The sequence below is a fragment of the Rhinolophus sinicus genome, chromosome 4, assembly GCF_057876585.1.
Source record: "Rhinolophus sinicus isolate RSI-liver-muscle chromosome 4, RSI-T2T, whole genome shotgun sequence".
Lineage (NCBI taxonomy): Eukaryota > Metazoa > Chordata > Mammalia > Chiroptera > Rhinolophidae > Rhinolophus > Rhinolophus sinicus.
In genome coordinates, this window is record NC_142504.1 from 75,815,386 (window position 1) to 75,829,918 (window position 14,533).

At 37.7% G+C, this 14,533-nt stretch overlaps 1 protein-coding gene across 1 annotated transcript in view; it reads right to left on the reverse strand.

Annotated features, from left to right (window-relative positions):
- The window catches only part of USP14 (ubiquitin specific peptidase 14), a 33,654-nt gene extending 26,021 nt beyond the window's left edge, over positions 1–7,633 (reverse strand). Inside the window, exons 1-2 of the mRNA XM_019741213.3 lie at positions 7,278–7,633; positions 1,930–2,075 (exon numbers count right to left, since the gene is read on the reverse strand). Coding sequence (XP_019596772.3) covers positions 1,930–2,075; positions 7,278–7,293 — 162 coding nt within the window. The 5' untranslated portion in view covers positions 7,294–7,633. The remainder of the gene's footprint in view (positions 1–1,929; positions 2,076–7,277) is intronic.
- Between the last annotated feature and the right edge of the window lie 6,900 nt (positions 7,634–14,533).

The window sequence follows — 14,533 nt, forward strand, 5'->3', positions numbered from 1 at the left end:
CTCGCTGAAGTCTCAGATAACGGTTAGTATGTTTTAGCAATAAGGAACTTTTTTTTTTCTTAAAGGACACTTTTTTTCTTTTTCTTTTTCGGAGATTTCATTGTTAGTATATAGGAATGCAATGGATTTTTTTTTTTTTTTTTTTTTTAATTTTATTGGGGCGTATTAGGGAACAGTGTGTTTCTCCAGAGCCCATCAGCTCCAAGTCGTTGTCCTTCAATCTAGTTGTGGAGGGCGCAGCTCAGCTCCAAGTCCAGTTGCCGTTTTCAATCTTTTGTTGCAGGGGGCGTAGCCCAACATCCCATGTGGGAATTGAACCAGCAACCTTGCTGTTGAGAGCTCGTGCTTTAACGAACTGAGCCATCTGGCCACCCCTCTGGCAGCTCAGCAGAAACTCGTTGTCTTCACTCTAGTTGTGGAGGGCACAGCTCGCTGGCCCATGTGAGAATCGAACAGGCAACCCTGTTGTTCAGAGCTCGCGCTCTAACCAACTGAGCCATCCAGCCGCCCCAGGAACTTTTTAAAGTATATACACTGTTCTTTAGACATACTGGTACTGCTTTCTATCGTGTTTCCCCAAAAATAAGACCTAGCTGGACCATCAGCTCTAATGCGTCTTTTGGAGCAAAAATTAATATAAGACCTGGTGTATTATATTTTATATTATATTATACCCGGTCTTATTTTAATATTACTTTACATTAAAATAAGACCGGGTATAATATTAATTTTTGCTCCAAAAGACACATTAGAGCTGATGGTCCAGCTAGATCTTATTTTCGAAGAAACACGGTACAGTATAGTATAAACGTAACTTTTATATACACTGGGAAACCAAAACATTCGTGTGACTCGCTTTATTGCAATATTCACTTTATTGTGGTGGTTTGGAACCAAACCTGCACTATCTCTGAGGTATGCCTGTACACAGCTCAGCACAAATTATCAAGTCCACTAAGACTAAAAAGCTCATAGTACAACTTGGAGGGAAAACAATGTTTCTTTGCCAATATCTGTTTTACCACCTGGATGATGGGGTAGTTAGCTCTTATCTCTAAAGTTACCTACAGCTCTTTAGCATTTCATATCTAACTCTTGAAGAAAATACTTTTAAAAAACTATACTTAAATAGTATTATAAACAATAAGGAAAATACCTTCACATCTTTTTTGTGGCCATTCCATCAGTGATGCTGGTAAGCCTGGACTCTTAACTGTAGTCAGTATGATCATTCCAAGGGAACTAGAGGAAAATTAAGTTCCCTCTCTTTTTAAACAAAAAATATTTTCTCTCTCATCTCCAGATAGGAGTTAGATATTAGTTACTCTTAAGAGAAAGGAGCTCCTTTTTAATAGGTAGGATGCAAGAAAGGCCAAAGGAAAAAATTAACAGTTTTCCAGTATTCCAGAACTGGGGCTTTGGTAATGATGTTGAAATACTTTGAATTTGAACATTTGAATGTATGCACAAAACTACATTTTGTAGTAGTTTTTTGTTAAATAAAACAAATCTACCATATTGTTCCATATTTTTAACAGAGATAAAATTTTCCACGCCATACATATTACTAACAAAATACAAACAGACCTCATAAAGGCCTAAACAAAATAAAATACTTTTAACGTACTCTCATAGGGAAAAAAACTCAAATACAAACAAATAGAAGTACCCCACTCCCCTGATCACCGGAGGTATTCATTGATACAGTGCATTTTAAAATAAAAAAAAATTGATGTTTTTATAATAGTGTTTTATAATATAGTGAAATGGTTATAATGTTGCTCCTTACAGTAACATGAATAAAAGTTTTAATCCCATAGACTATATACTCTCACCAAATAAAAAATACCTCAACTGCCACATTTCCTAGCGTTATTTTCACTAATTATATATTAATAGTACATAATGAAATTTTGGACTAAGTTTTACCTTCAACGTCCCTCCTTTCAACATAACTTTCTGTCTGGCCGGCTGGACTCCAGTCAGTGCAAAAAGCTGAGCCTTGAACACCATTGGAGGTTCATCAGTATTCAATTCTACACCTTCAAATTTCTCCTTTCCCCATTTCACAGTAACTGCAAAAAAAAAAAAAAAAAAAAGGAGAAAAAAAACGTAATTTTTCTTTTCATTTACAAAATAACAAGACTTTAGATTTAGACAATCCTTTCGGGACCTATTAGGCTAGTTCTTGAAAGGCAAACTATGTCATTCATCTTTTTATGTTCGTAATGCCTACACCTAACCAGGAGTGACTTGGATGCAGTAGGTCTTGAATAAAATTTAACTGGATCTAATCCAACTTCTCATTTGATAAATAAGGAAAATGACATTGAAGAGAAGTTGGATGATTTACTAATGTCAAAAAACTAATTAGTAAATATTGAAGTCTTCTGAATCCTACTCCAATAATCTCTGCAAAATATCACACTGAAATATTTCCCAGAATAAGGTTCACAGACTTCAAAATGGGTTTAAGCAATCATTAAAATCAATACATACTGTTGGGATAGAGAGGAGAAAGACAGTTTTTAGAAAGGCAATATGAGAGGAAAAAAATTCTTGGGAGAATAAAGCATAATTAAAACAGGGAAAGGAATACAGATTCTGGATTATAAAAATTGAACGGTCTATTTGTTGATCAAGAGGAGGTCAAACATTAAGAAGAATCCAAAGCTACAACTAAAGCACTAAAAAATATAGAAATCCTACTTCACAGCCATTCAAATGGCTATTACAAAAAAAAGGAAAAAAGAATATAACAAATATTGGCAAGGATGTGGTGAAATTGGAACTCTTGTGCATTGCTAATGGGAATATAAAATGGTTCAGCCATTTTGATGTTGCTCAAAAAGGTATGGCAGTTGCTCAAAAAATTAAATATAGAATTACTACATGATCCAGCAATTCTACTTCCAGGTATACACCCAAAACTATGGAAAGCAGGAACTCAAACTGATAATTATATATTCATGTCATAGCTGCATTATTCACAATAGCCTAAAGATGGGAACAACCCAAGTGTTGATCAACAGATGAATGAGTAAACAAAATGTGGCATATATACACAGTGGATATTATCCAGCCTTAAAAAGTAATGAAATTCTTACACACGCTACAACATAGATGATCCCTGAACACATGCTAAGCAAAATAAGCCAGATACGAAAGGACAAATACTGTATGATTCCACTTAATTGAAGCACCTAGACTAGTCAAATTCATAGAGGCAGAAAGTAGAATGATGGTTACCAGGAAGCTGGGGGGAAGTACATACGGGGAGTTATTGTTCAATGGAAACAAGGTTTTAGTTTAGAAACATGAAAAAGTTTGGGAGGTGGATAGCGATGATGGTTGCACAACAATGTAAATTACTAAATGCCAAAACTGTACACTTAAAAACGGTTAAAATAGTACATTTTGTGCTGCATATACTTTATCATATAGAAAAATTTCAATCAACCAATAAAAAGTTTTCAATCAATTGCCTAAAACAGCTGATTTTTGAAATATGTATAAATAAAACTTAAGGATATACAAGGTGTGATCAAATAATATAGTGAATGTTTAAATAAAACATTTATTACAGTAAAAGGTACACTGCCATTAATCCCCCTCAAAATACTCCCCCTCGCTTCAAACACACTTATCCCATCATTCCTGCCACTTTGTGAAGCAGTTCTGGAAGTCCTCTTTCGTGGGTGTCTTCAGTTGCGCTCTCATGGCTGCCTTGATGTCCTGAATTGATTCAAAACGTTTTCCTTTCATGGTCATTTTGACTGGGGAAGAGCCAGAAGTCGCACAGTGCCAGCTTCAGTGAATAAGGTAGATGAAGACACACCGAAATGTTTCTGACAGAAACTGCCGTACCAGAAGCAATGTGTGACACAGAGCGTTGTCATGATGGAGGATGAAAGACACTCATGAATGAGGACTTCCAGAACTGCTTCAGAAAGTGGCAAGAATGACAGCATAATCACCTCACCCCAGTCAGAATGGCGATCATCAACAAGACAAATAGTAACAAGTGTTGGAGAGGCTGTGGAGAAAAAGGAACCCTCATACACTGTTGGTGGGAATGCAGACTGGTGCAGCCGTTATGGAAGGCAGTGTGGAGGTTCCTCAAAAAATTACGAATAGAATTACCATATGACCCAGCAATCCCTCTCCTGGGTATCTACCCAAAAAATCTGAAAACATTTAGAGATAAAGACACGTGTGCTCCAATGTTCATTGCAGCTTTGTTTACGGTGGCCAAGACATGGAAACAACCAAAATGTCCTTCGATAGATGAATGGATGAAGAAGTTGTGGTATATATACACAATGGAATACTATTCGGCGGTAAGAAAAGATGATATAGGAACATTTGTGACAACATGGATGGATCTTGAGAGTGTAATGCTGAGCGAAATAAGTCAGACAGAAAAAGCAGAGAACCATGTGATTTCACTGATATGTGGTATATAAACCAAAAGCAACAAAAGAACAAGACAAACAAATGAGAAACAGAAGTTCATAGACACAGACAAGTTTGGTGGTTGCCAGAGGGTAAGGGGGGTGGGGGGTCGGGGGTGGGAGATGAGGGTAAGGGGGATCGAATATATGGTGATGGAAGGAGAACTGACTCTGGGTAATGAACACAGAATGGGATTTATAGATGATGTAATACAGAATTGTACACCTGAAATCTATGTAATTTTACTAACAATTGTCACCCCAATAAATTTAATAAAATAAAATAACAAAACAACAACAAACAAAAAAACTGAAAAAAAAAAAAAAGAATGACAGCATAAGTGTGTTCAAAGCAATGGGGAGTGCTTTGAGGGGAATTAATAGCAATGTGTCTTTTAGTGTAATAAATTTTTTTATTTAAACATTCACCGTATCTTTTGATCACACCTCGTACATAGTTTGTTTCCACTAAAAACTATATACTTACTCAAAATGAGAATTTCACAACTAATAGCTGCCTGATTTCCAACTACTAAAATCAGAATACAAAAATTTCACCCTGACTCCAAATCCCAATTCTTTCATCAGTTTAATTTCATCTCAGTTTAATTAATATACTCAGCAATCATTCAACAAGCCCAGTAACAAGCATTAAGGAGACTCTGAACTTAGTCTAATAAGGGAGAAACAGGGGGCAAAAAAGGTTAAAACAATAACACAACATAAATATTATAAATGCTACAGGAGCACAGATACGCTTCATGAGTTCGGAAGGATTGACCGGAGGACGTGATAACTTTGAGTTGAGTCTGAAAGAAAAATTAGGCGTTAGCCAGAGAATAAGAATAAAAGCATTCCTGGAAAAGACAAGAAAAACATTCAAAAACATAAAGCAATACAGGGTGTTCTGAGATATAAGTAATTCCCAGTGAAGGGGAAGCAGATGAAACTGGAAGCGGCCAAGGATCAAGTCAAGGAAGATAACACACGTCATGCAAAACACACAGGCTTTATGTTATAGGAAATGTGCAACCCCGAAAGGTTTTCATAAAGGCTGCTTTGGTCTGGTTTGAACATTAGATCACTCTAGCAGCAGCAGAGAAAATGGATTTGAAGAGTACACAACTGTAATCGAGATAAGCTAGAAATATATATCAAATATAATAGTACAAGCAAAGATGAGAGAGGATTAAACCTAAACAGTATTAGAAATAATGATGAGGAACCTAAGTGAAATGTATTTAGCTGTTTCATCGTGGGCAAGTTATTTAAACTTTTTGCTTACCCACAAAGGACAATTATATCAGTATCACAGAATTATGTTGTTAGTCTTCAACAACTATGTTGAAGACTAAAACAAAGCAGCATGTACTGCGCTACGCACACAGGTGTTCATTAAACTTTATGGCACTTACTTTAACCATAGTAGATATTTAATTTTCTACTAAAACTTATGAAACACTACTTAAAATGTTCTCGCGTAAATATAGGTCTTTTTGCAGAACGTGAAAATACAGATTCTCAATATAGAGAAGTCAAAGGAAGAAACCTTAGAAATCTACTTCAATTCCCTCATTTTGGAAATTAGGAAAAAGACTTGATTAAATAAATTTAAGATGAAACTCAACTTTTTAGAAATTTTGGTGAGTATAGGCATTTTTTGAGGGGAACAAAGAAGTGTTGGTTTTTTGTATGTGAGTCTGTGTGTTTAAATATTAGCATACGCTGGGTTTTCTCACCATTAATTAATGCCCCTCAATTCTATACTGCATAAATGGGATATTTCCAGTACCATTCTATTGTTAATTATTGGATAATTAGCCTACTGTTAATAATTATAGAAAGAAGTTGAGCAATCATTATGAAAGCATTCAAGATTCTAGAAGACCAAGAATCAACCTGGAGATTAAATATTAGTCTTTTGTTTCCCATCATTCTTTGAAAATGCTTAATCTTCACTAAAGGAATGGTAGTCAGGAATGGCCATCGAGTCACACATCCGTATCCAAAGAGAGCCATCACTTACATCTTAGGTGCCATTTTGAATCAGACTAGGAAACAGCAAGGTCGATTAACTAAAAATGGGATCTCTGCACAATACCTTGGAGATCTTACAAGATCTTTTTCGCACACAAAAAAGAAAAGACCCGTCAAACGCCAATCAAAAGGAAATGATGCCGAGGATATCTGTATTCATATACCTCTCAAAGCTATCACTATGCTTCGGACGTAGAAACCCAAGACAATGTCTGATGACAGGAAAACGAAGCCAAAAAATAAGTTCGCAATCTGCCTCGAGATATCACAGAAATTGGTACAAAAGAGGAGATTGAATCAAAGGCAGCAGGAGTAAGCGAAGGGAAGTAATTAAGGGAAACCCCATGGATACAGGCTCATCTTACACATCCCTGCATCCCTCCCTCACTTCAGGCTTCCCTCCGTGCCTCTGCCTTCCACAACTATACCTCCAGCCTGGTCCCCGAAGCCCCAGGACACCCCCCCACCTTTCCAGGCACACTAGGACAGCGACAGAAACTATTCTGCAGTGTCACCACTCCCAGAGGCCGACGCTCGCTGCTTCCCCATCTCCACTCTTTTTCCCACCCCACCCACCCGGCGACCAGGAGAGACAGCGCTCTGACGTCGCTGGGCTCGGAACTGGCAAGGAGAGAAAGGGGACAGGGTCAATTCCACGCCGCAGTCACCCACGCCTCCCCGCCCCGCGCTCAGACGGGCGCCCGCCCCGCAGGCCAGGCCTACTCAGCTACTCAGAGGCCTAGTGCCGGGCAAGGCTGCGGGACGCAAGGCGAGAAGGGCGCTCACCAGAGTAGAGCGGCATGGCGGGCGAGGAGGGAGGCGACGGCGCAGGAAGGCTGGGCCCCTGGCAAGGGAGGCGAAGGGAAAGGGACACGACGAAGCTGTGGCAGCAGCCGAGGCGGAGGCGCGGTAGTGGCGGCAGCTCGAGAGCGACGAGAACCTCATTCAAACCGGCCACTGGCGATGACGCAGCAACACGCAGCAACACGCAGCTCGCCGGCGGAGCCACGGGGCGACTACAGGGAGGAGGCGCGGAGCGGCGAGGCGGGGCCTGGAGGGCGGGGAGACCAGGGCGGTGCAGGGAAGGCCGGCTGGGCGGGGGCGCGCTCGCCCGCGGGCGCGGCGCGTGGGCGCTCGGCCCCTCCGCGGGTACAGGTGCGCGCCTGCGCACTGCACGTGGCCGCCCCGCGCCCCCGAGCGGCGCTCGGCTGGCTCCTCCCCGCCTGGCCGCAGGTGCCATGGGAACCTGGTGTTCATGTGGCCGTCTGTTTTTAAAATGTCTTTTCGCCGTTTTTCAAAACGGAGGGTCAGTAGAAGCCGGGGATTTTTATCTTGTTAACGTAGCCAGTAGAAAAGCTGAGCGAGCCCTTGCTGCACCCCTCATCTCGGTCGGCCTGCTTAGTAATGAAAATGCGTATAGCCCTCTCTTTCAGGATTTTTGTAACAAAAATAAGTGCGACCAAGTTTGTTTTCAGCACACCCCCACTTTGGTGCAGCTAACGTCTAGCCTCTGGGGGAGCTGGAGAGCTGAATTTAAGACAGATGGGGCACAGGGAGGATGTGATAAAAGAAATTTTACGTAGCTGGTCTTCCTAAATGTCAGTGAAGAGTTGTAGACGATAGCAATCTTACTACACATAACATACGTTGCAAAGCCTTGCTCTACGTGTGTCTAGTGCATAGAATCTTCTGCTTAAGGTTGACTTCTTTAAATAATATATATTGGTAATATTTTAACCCGCATGCTAATAAATAAAGGCTGTAAAATTGTGGCCAAATATCAGAAAGTGAACTATCTGCGGTGTATTGCTTAGAATGCCCCCTCCTCGTCTGGGCAAAAAATTGTATCCAACTTTAAAGTCAACATTTAATGCTCTTTCATATACATGTAAAGCCTACTCCTACAATTACTTTTCTTTAAAGTAGCATTACATTGTAGCTGTTGGCTCCTCCTTTTCAATAAGCATATATTGAAATATACAAGATACTCAAGATAGAAGTATCTTGAGTATCTATATTGAGAACAAGATAATATAGAAGCTGTGGATTCAAAGATGAAATCAAACAAAGGTCTGGCCCTCATAAGAGGGAGAATCTACCAGGAATATTGAAATATGCACACATTAACTACATGGCTCTCTGAATTAGAGCTCTTAGATGTAAACAACAGAAACCGGAGAAGGAATTGATTGGTTGAATATCGGATAAGCTAACAGAATCAGTAAGAAAACCAAACTGAGCACAGATAATGGATAGGAACCAAGAGATACAGCAGCAGGGAACCATAGGCAAGGTCATGCCACAGGAACAGTCTAGCCACTCCTGTCACCAGCTCCATGAGTAATTTCTAATTGTGTGTATCTCACTCCTGTAAATTCCCTGTCTTGAGCAAGAATATATACTTGACCAACAGTGTGTGGCTCTGCCTTCCACACAGACACGTTGGGGTACATGGCACAGGTTGCCCAAAATGAAGAACTGTGTTTTTGTTCCCCATTGCTGCTCTAACAAATTACCACAAATTTAGTAGCCTAAAACAACACAAATTTATCATCTTACAGTTCTGGCAAACGGAAGTCCAAGAATAGTCTTAACCTTAAGGTGTTAGCAAGACTACACTCTTTCTGGAGGCTCTGTGGCTAATTCATTCCTTACCTTTACCACATCCTAGAGGCTGCTGGCATTCCTTGTCACATGGCCCCATTCTAGCAATGGCACTACTCCAACCTCTGCTTCTGTCCTCGTGGTTCCTGCTCTGACTCAGATCCTCTGCCTGCCTCTTGTGATTACATTGGCCCCACCTGAATAATCCAGGCTAATCTTTTTCCCTAAAAATCACTAACTTGATAATATCTGCTAAAACCTTTGCATAGAAGATAACATATTCACAGGTTTAAGAGATTAGAACATGGACATCTGTGGGGGAGCATTGTTCTTATACAGGATTTAAAAAAAACACCTGCAAATAGTACACTATCTTACAGTATCTATAATTCTAATATTCCTGTATCTTTCTCCCTCTACCAAATTATAACCTCTTGGAGAGGAAAAAGCCCAGCCTTAAGTAATTTGGGAATAATTTGGGAATCTACATATAGATTCCCAAAATGGTGAGGAGTGTGCTGAAAACAAACTTAATCACATTTATTTTTGTTACAAAAATCCTGAAAGGGAGGGCTAGCCATTTTCATTACTAAGCAGGCAGATTGATTTGAGGGATGGAGCAAGGTGTCTCTCAGCTTTTCTACTGGCTACGTTAACAATCTATATATAGATTCCCAAATTATATATGATAACCAAATTAGTTATATGAATGCTATGCTGCTATAATAAAGAGGACTCAAAACTCAATTGCTAGCAGGTTATGGAGGAGTGGGGAGAGAGCAATGGCTCTGTTTCAAGAGGTTGTTCAAAGGCCAACATTCCACCCTTGAAGTTCCTCTGTTTTCCATTAAAGCAGTGCTTCTCAAGTTTAATGTGAATCACCCGAGAATTTGTTAAAATGCAGATTCTGAATCAGTAGGTCTAGAATGACATCTAAGATACTAACAAGCTCTCGGGAAATCACCCTTTTGAGCAGCAAGGCATTAAGGGATTTGGTTGAAGACACATTGCAGGAATATCTTGGTTTCAGCCCACAAGAAGAAGAAATAGAAGGGGGAAAATTACAGGGCAGCAATTTCCTGTTAAGAAGAGCATTCCTCTTCTTAAGCACAAATCACTTTCATTCACATTTCATTGGTAAAAACAGGACCTGGCCTAGCTGTACGGAAGTCTGGGAAATGTCTCTAACAGGGCAGATGTATCCAAACATAAACTCTATTGTTACACAAGAGAGAGACGGTGAGTTTTGGTGGAAACCTAGACATCTATGTCAGCAAATGTTGGATTCTTTTGTAAGTAATGTTCAAGCTTTAAAGTTTTCCTTCAACAAGTGATAAAACTCCTGGTTGTTTAACTTTCTCACCCTTGAAGGGAAAATTATAATATCTGTCCCTGGATGCTCTCAATGTTCTAAGATTTAAATAGTTGGTTGGGTACATATATGTCAGGAAAAAAATGACCAAATAGAGCAGATCTAGAACAGAACAAATACCAGGTACACTCGTATGTTTACACATCTACCTTCTAGGCTAAGTTCAATTCCAGAAGTTTTAATTAATGAACCCAAAACAGAAGAATTAAATGATCTTCACCCTCAAAAATTCTCTTTCAGAAATAAAACTCTCCACAACTGGCCACAAATAAACTGTTCTGGCCCAATATTTCCATACCTACACTACCTTCTGCATCAATTTAATTCAATGATACTTGAATATTCTGTGCTTTCTTGCCTTCCATTTTTCTCTCCCATTCCTACCTTAGAATCAAGTTCTCCCCATTTACTCTTCACTTATTTCACATCTCACCTCCATGATACATTTCTAAACCTTACAAACTACAAAGTTTTCTGTCTCTTTAAGCAATTGCTTTTTTGCATCACTCATTTAACATTTAATATTTACTGTCTTTTTTACATATGTATATAGCAGATGTAGTTTACATTTCCATCTAGACTATGAAAACTTCTTTGCACCTCCTTCAGAAATATTTGATGGTTAATTCAATTCTAGAACTCAGGATAATATTGTACTAGGAAGCACTTTAATAATTTTCATTAGATCACTACCTGTGTATTAACTGCTTCATATCTGGACAGCAACTACATCTGGTTCATTTCTCTATCCTCTAGGCCTGAACAGGTGCAGGACAGAGTAGGCATCCTATATATTTGCTGAGAAATGAATTACAGGTGTTGGTGATAGGAATTCAGAAAAGAAAAAGAAATTGAAGCAAGTGGGAAGCAGTTGGTGCAGGAGGGTTCTGGAGAGATAGAAAAAACAAACCCTCATAGTAATCAAATTCATTAATTCAGCAATTATTTATTGATTGTCTATTCATGGACCCTGCATTGCAGAAACTCATAGTCTATCAGAAAATGTAGGAAAAAATTATCTAGATAATAATTATGCCTGTGAAGAATAGGAAGGAGACTAGCTAGAATAGAGCAGAGGTCATATCTGCAGGGCTGTGGCAATAGATAATGTAGAATGGGTCATATGGGGCCTGATTATAGGGAGCCTGCGGACCAGGATAAAAAGTTTACTTTCACTTAAATGAAGTTTTCTAAGTTCTTAAAGTCACTAGTCATCACAAACAAGAAAACTAATACTGAAATTTCCATGTGCTACACTTTTCCTGATGATCTCTCATTCCAAACATCTAACCTAAGTCAAGAATTCTTCTATAGGATTCCCTGCGAGACAAGGCAAAAAGGCCACTTTAATGTTCTCTGCTTTTAAAATTATTAAAGTGATACATGTACAAGGTTTAAAATTCAAACAGTGACAGGAAAACATTGAAAACAAATAAAAGTTTCTCTCTCCGCACCTCTAACAACACTTCTCACTGGCAACTGACTTTCACCGTTTGCGATTTTAGGCCTCCTTGTGCTCACCTCCCTAATTCTACATGATGTTCATATAACACTATTTGTTAATTAATCTAGTTTACACAATGTCTATTGAATCCCCCTTGTAAAATATAGCTCATGATAAGAGGATATAACTCATTGTGAGATACCTACCTGTTCTTCCCTTTCTTCCTCCTTCTCCTAACTTTTAAAATAAGTTTTAGTTCTTTTATTGGTTACTTTAACCTTTTTAACACACTTAAACCTCTATTTCTTGTTCCATGAGACCTTAGACTGTTTCTTGACTGCAACTATATGAGATAAGCAATGTAGAACGTATAGCTTTCCCTTCCTCTTTTTCTCTCCCCTTTCACATTCCAATTATCTTTCAGCTATACCAACACTCTTCAAATAGCGAGAGATTATCAATAACAGAAACAATGAATGTTATAGCATCAACAAGCAATAGACAAAAATTAGGGTACCTCCAGAAGACTAGGAAATATAAATGATATGATAGTAATGACAGTCTGCTCAAGACAACGCTGCTCAGATGAATGAATTTTCATCATATTATTATTATCAACTACATTAATAATCCTTTTACTGTCCACTAAACTATACCATTTTCAGTATCACTATACTCATATAGGTGATGAACTGTCTTATTTAAGTACTGTACAACTTTAATATATTTTTTTCAGTAAATTTCTAAGAATGAACTCCTTTATCCTATATTTGGCTGCAAATATCTTTATTTTAATATTATTCCTGATGATAGCTTAGCTGAGTTGGGATTAGTAAATTAACAGCAATTTTCCCTTAGTACGTTAAAGATACTCTTTCACTGTCTTCTATCCTCTAGTATTGCTGATAAGACTTTATTTTTTAGTTTAATTTTTCTTACTTGTAGGTAATGTTTTTTCTCTCTGGTAACTCTTAAAATTTTCTCTTGCTCTTAATATTATGCAGTTTCATTTTGCTATATCTGGGTGTGTATTTCTTTTAATATACCCTTTCCAGTACTATGGGTAAACTTTTGAACTAAGGACTTACATTTTTTAATATTGCCTAATGTCTCTTTTGGAGTTACAATTGGATTTTTGTTGAACATTCTCCACCCTTCATTTCTCTTATCAGGCCTTTCACATTTTTTTTGAATTTTTTTAAATTAAATTTATTGGGGTGACAATGATTAGTAAAATTACATAGGTTTAAAGTGTACAGTTCTATAATACATCATCTATATATAACATTGTGTGTTCACCACACAGAATCAGTTATCTTTCCATCACCATATATATATTTGACCCCCTTTACCTTCATCTACCACCTCCCTCCCCATTTATCCTCTGGTAACCACTAAACTGTTGTCTATGTCCATGACTTTTTGTTTCTTTATTCGTTTGTCTTGCTCCTTTGTTGCTTTCAGTTTTATATCCCACATATCAGTGAAATCATATGGTTCTCAACTTTTTCTGTTGGACTTATTTTGCTTAGCATAATAATCTCAAGATCCATCCGTGTTATCTCAAATGGCAGTATTTCATCTTTTCTTATGGCAGAATAGTATTCCATTGTGTATATATACCACAACTTCTTTATCCAATCATCTATTGAAGGACACTTTGGTTTTTTCCATGTCTTGGCTACCGTAAATAATGCTGCAATGAACATCAGGGTATGCATATCTTTATGGATAAATGTATTCAGATTTTTTTGGATAAATACCCAGAAGAGTGGTCTTTCATATTTTTAAAATCTCTTTATCTCTCTGTGGTAAATTATGTCTGAATTCTTAGTGTTATCTTCTGCATCTTTTCTTCTGTCTTCAATTGTGTCCAGTATACAGTTTTTCCCACCTATTCTTTTATATTTTAATAACTTTATTTTGCATTTCCAAGATTGCTTATTGGTTCTTTTTCACAAGTTTTTTATTTTAACTTTATAATATTTGCCTGTTTTGTGTTTGCAATTTATTGATCTTTTTAAAGAAGATATGATTCCTTCATTCATACTAATTTTTGTTATTGTTATTACTATTCTATAACATTATTTTGAAATAATATCAAATTTACAGTAAATTTGCAAGAATAATATAAAGAACTCTGATTCACCAATTATTAACTCAGATTCACCAATTATTAACAATTTGCCACATTGCTTTAGCTAGCTATCATCTAAATGCACTCTCATGATTTTTTCTGAATTATATGAAAATAAGTTGCAGATATGATGTCCCTGTAGACCTAAATACGTCAGTGTGAATTCCCAAGATAAAGGAGATTCAGTTATATAACCATAGGACAATAATCAAAGTCAGGATATTCAACAGTAATACAATAATACTATTACCGAATCTATAGACCTTAATCAAATTATGCAAAATGTCCTTTCTAACAATTTTTTTCTAGTCCAGGATCCAATTCAGGATCACTCATTGCAGATAGTGTTATGCTCTTTAATCTTTTTAAATCTCGAACAATTCCTCAGCCTAAGTGTAAAGATTTTTAGAGAGTTTTACATAAAAGTAAATACATCTAGAATAAAATCATAACGCCAGTTGTGTAGAGGATAGTACACTGAAAGT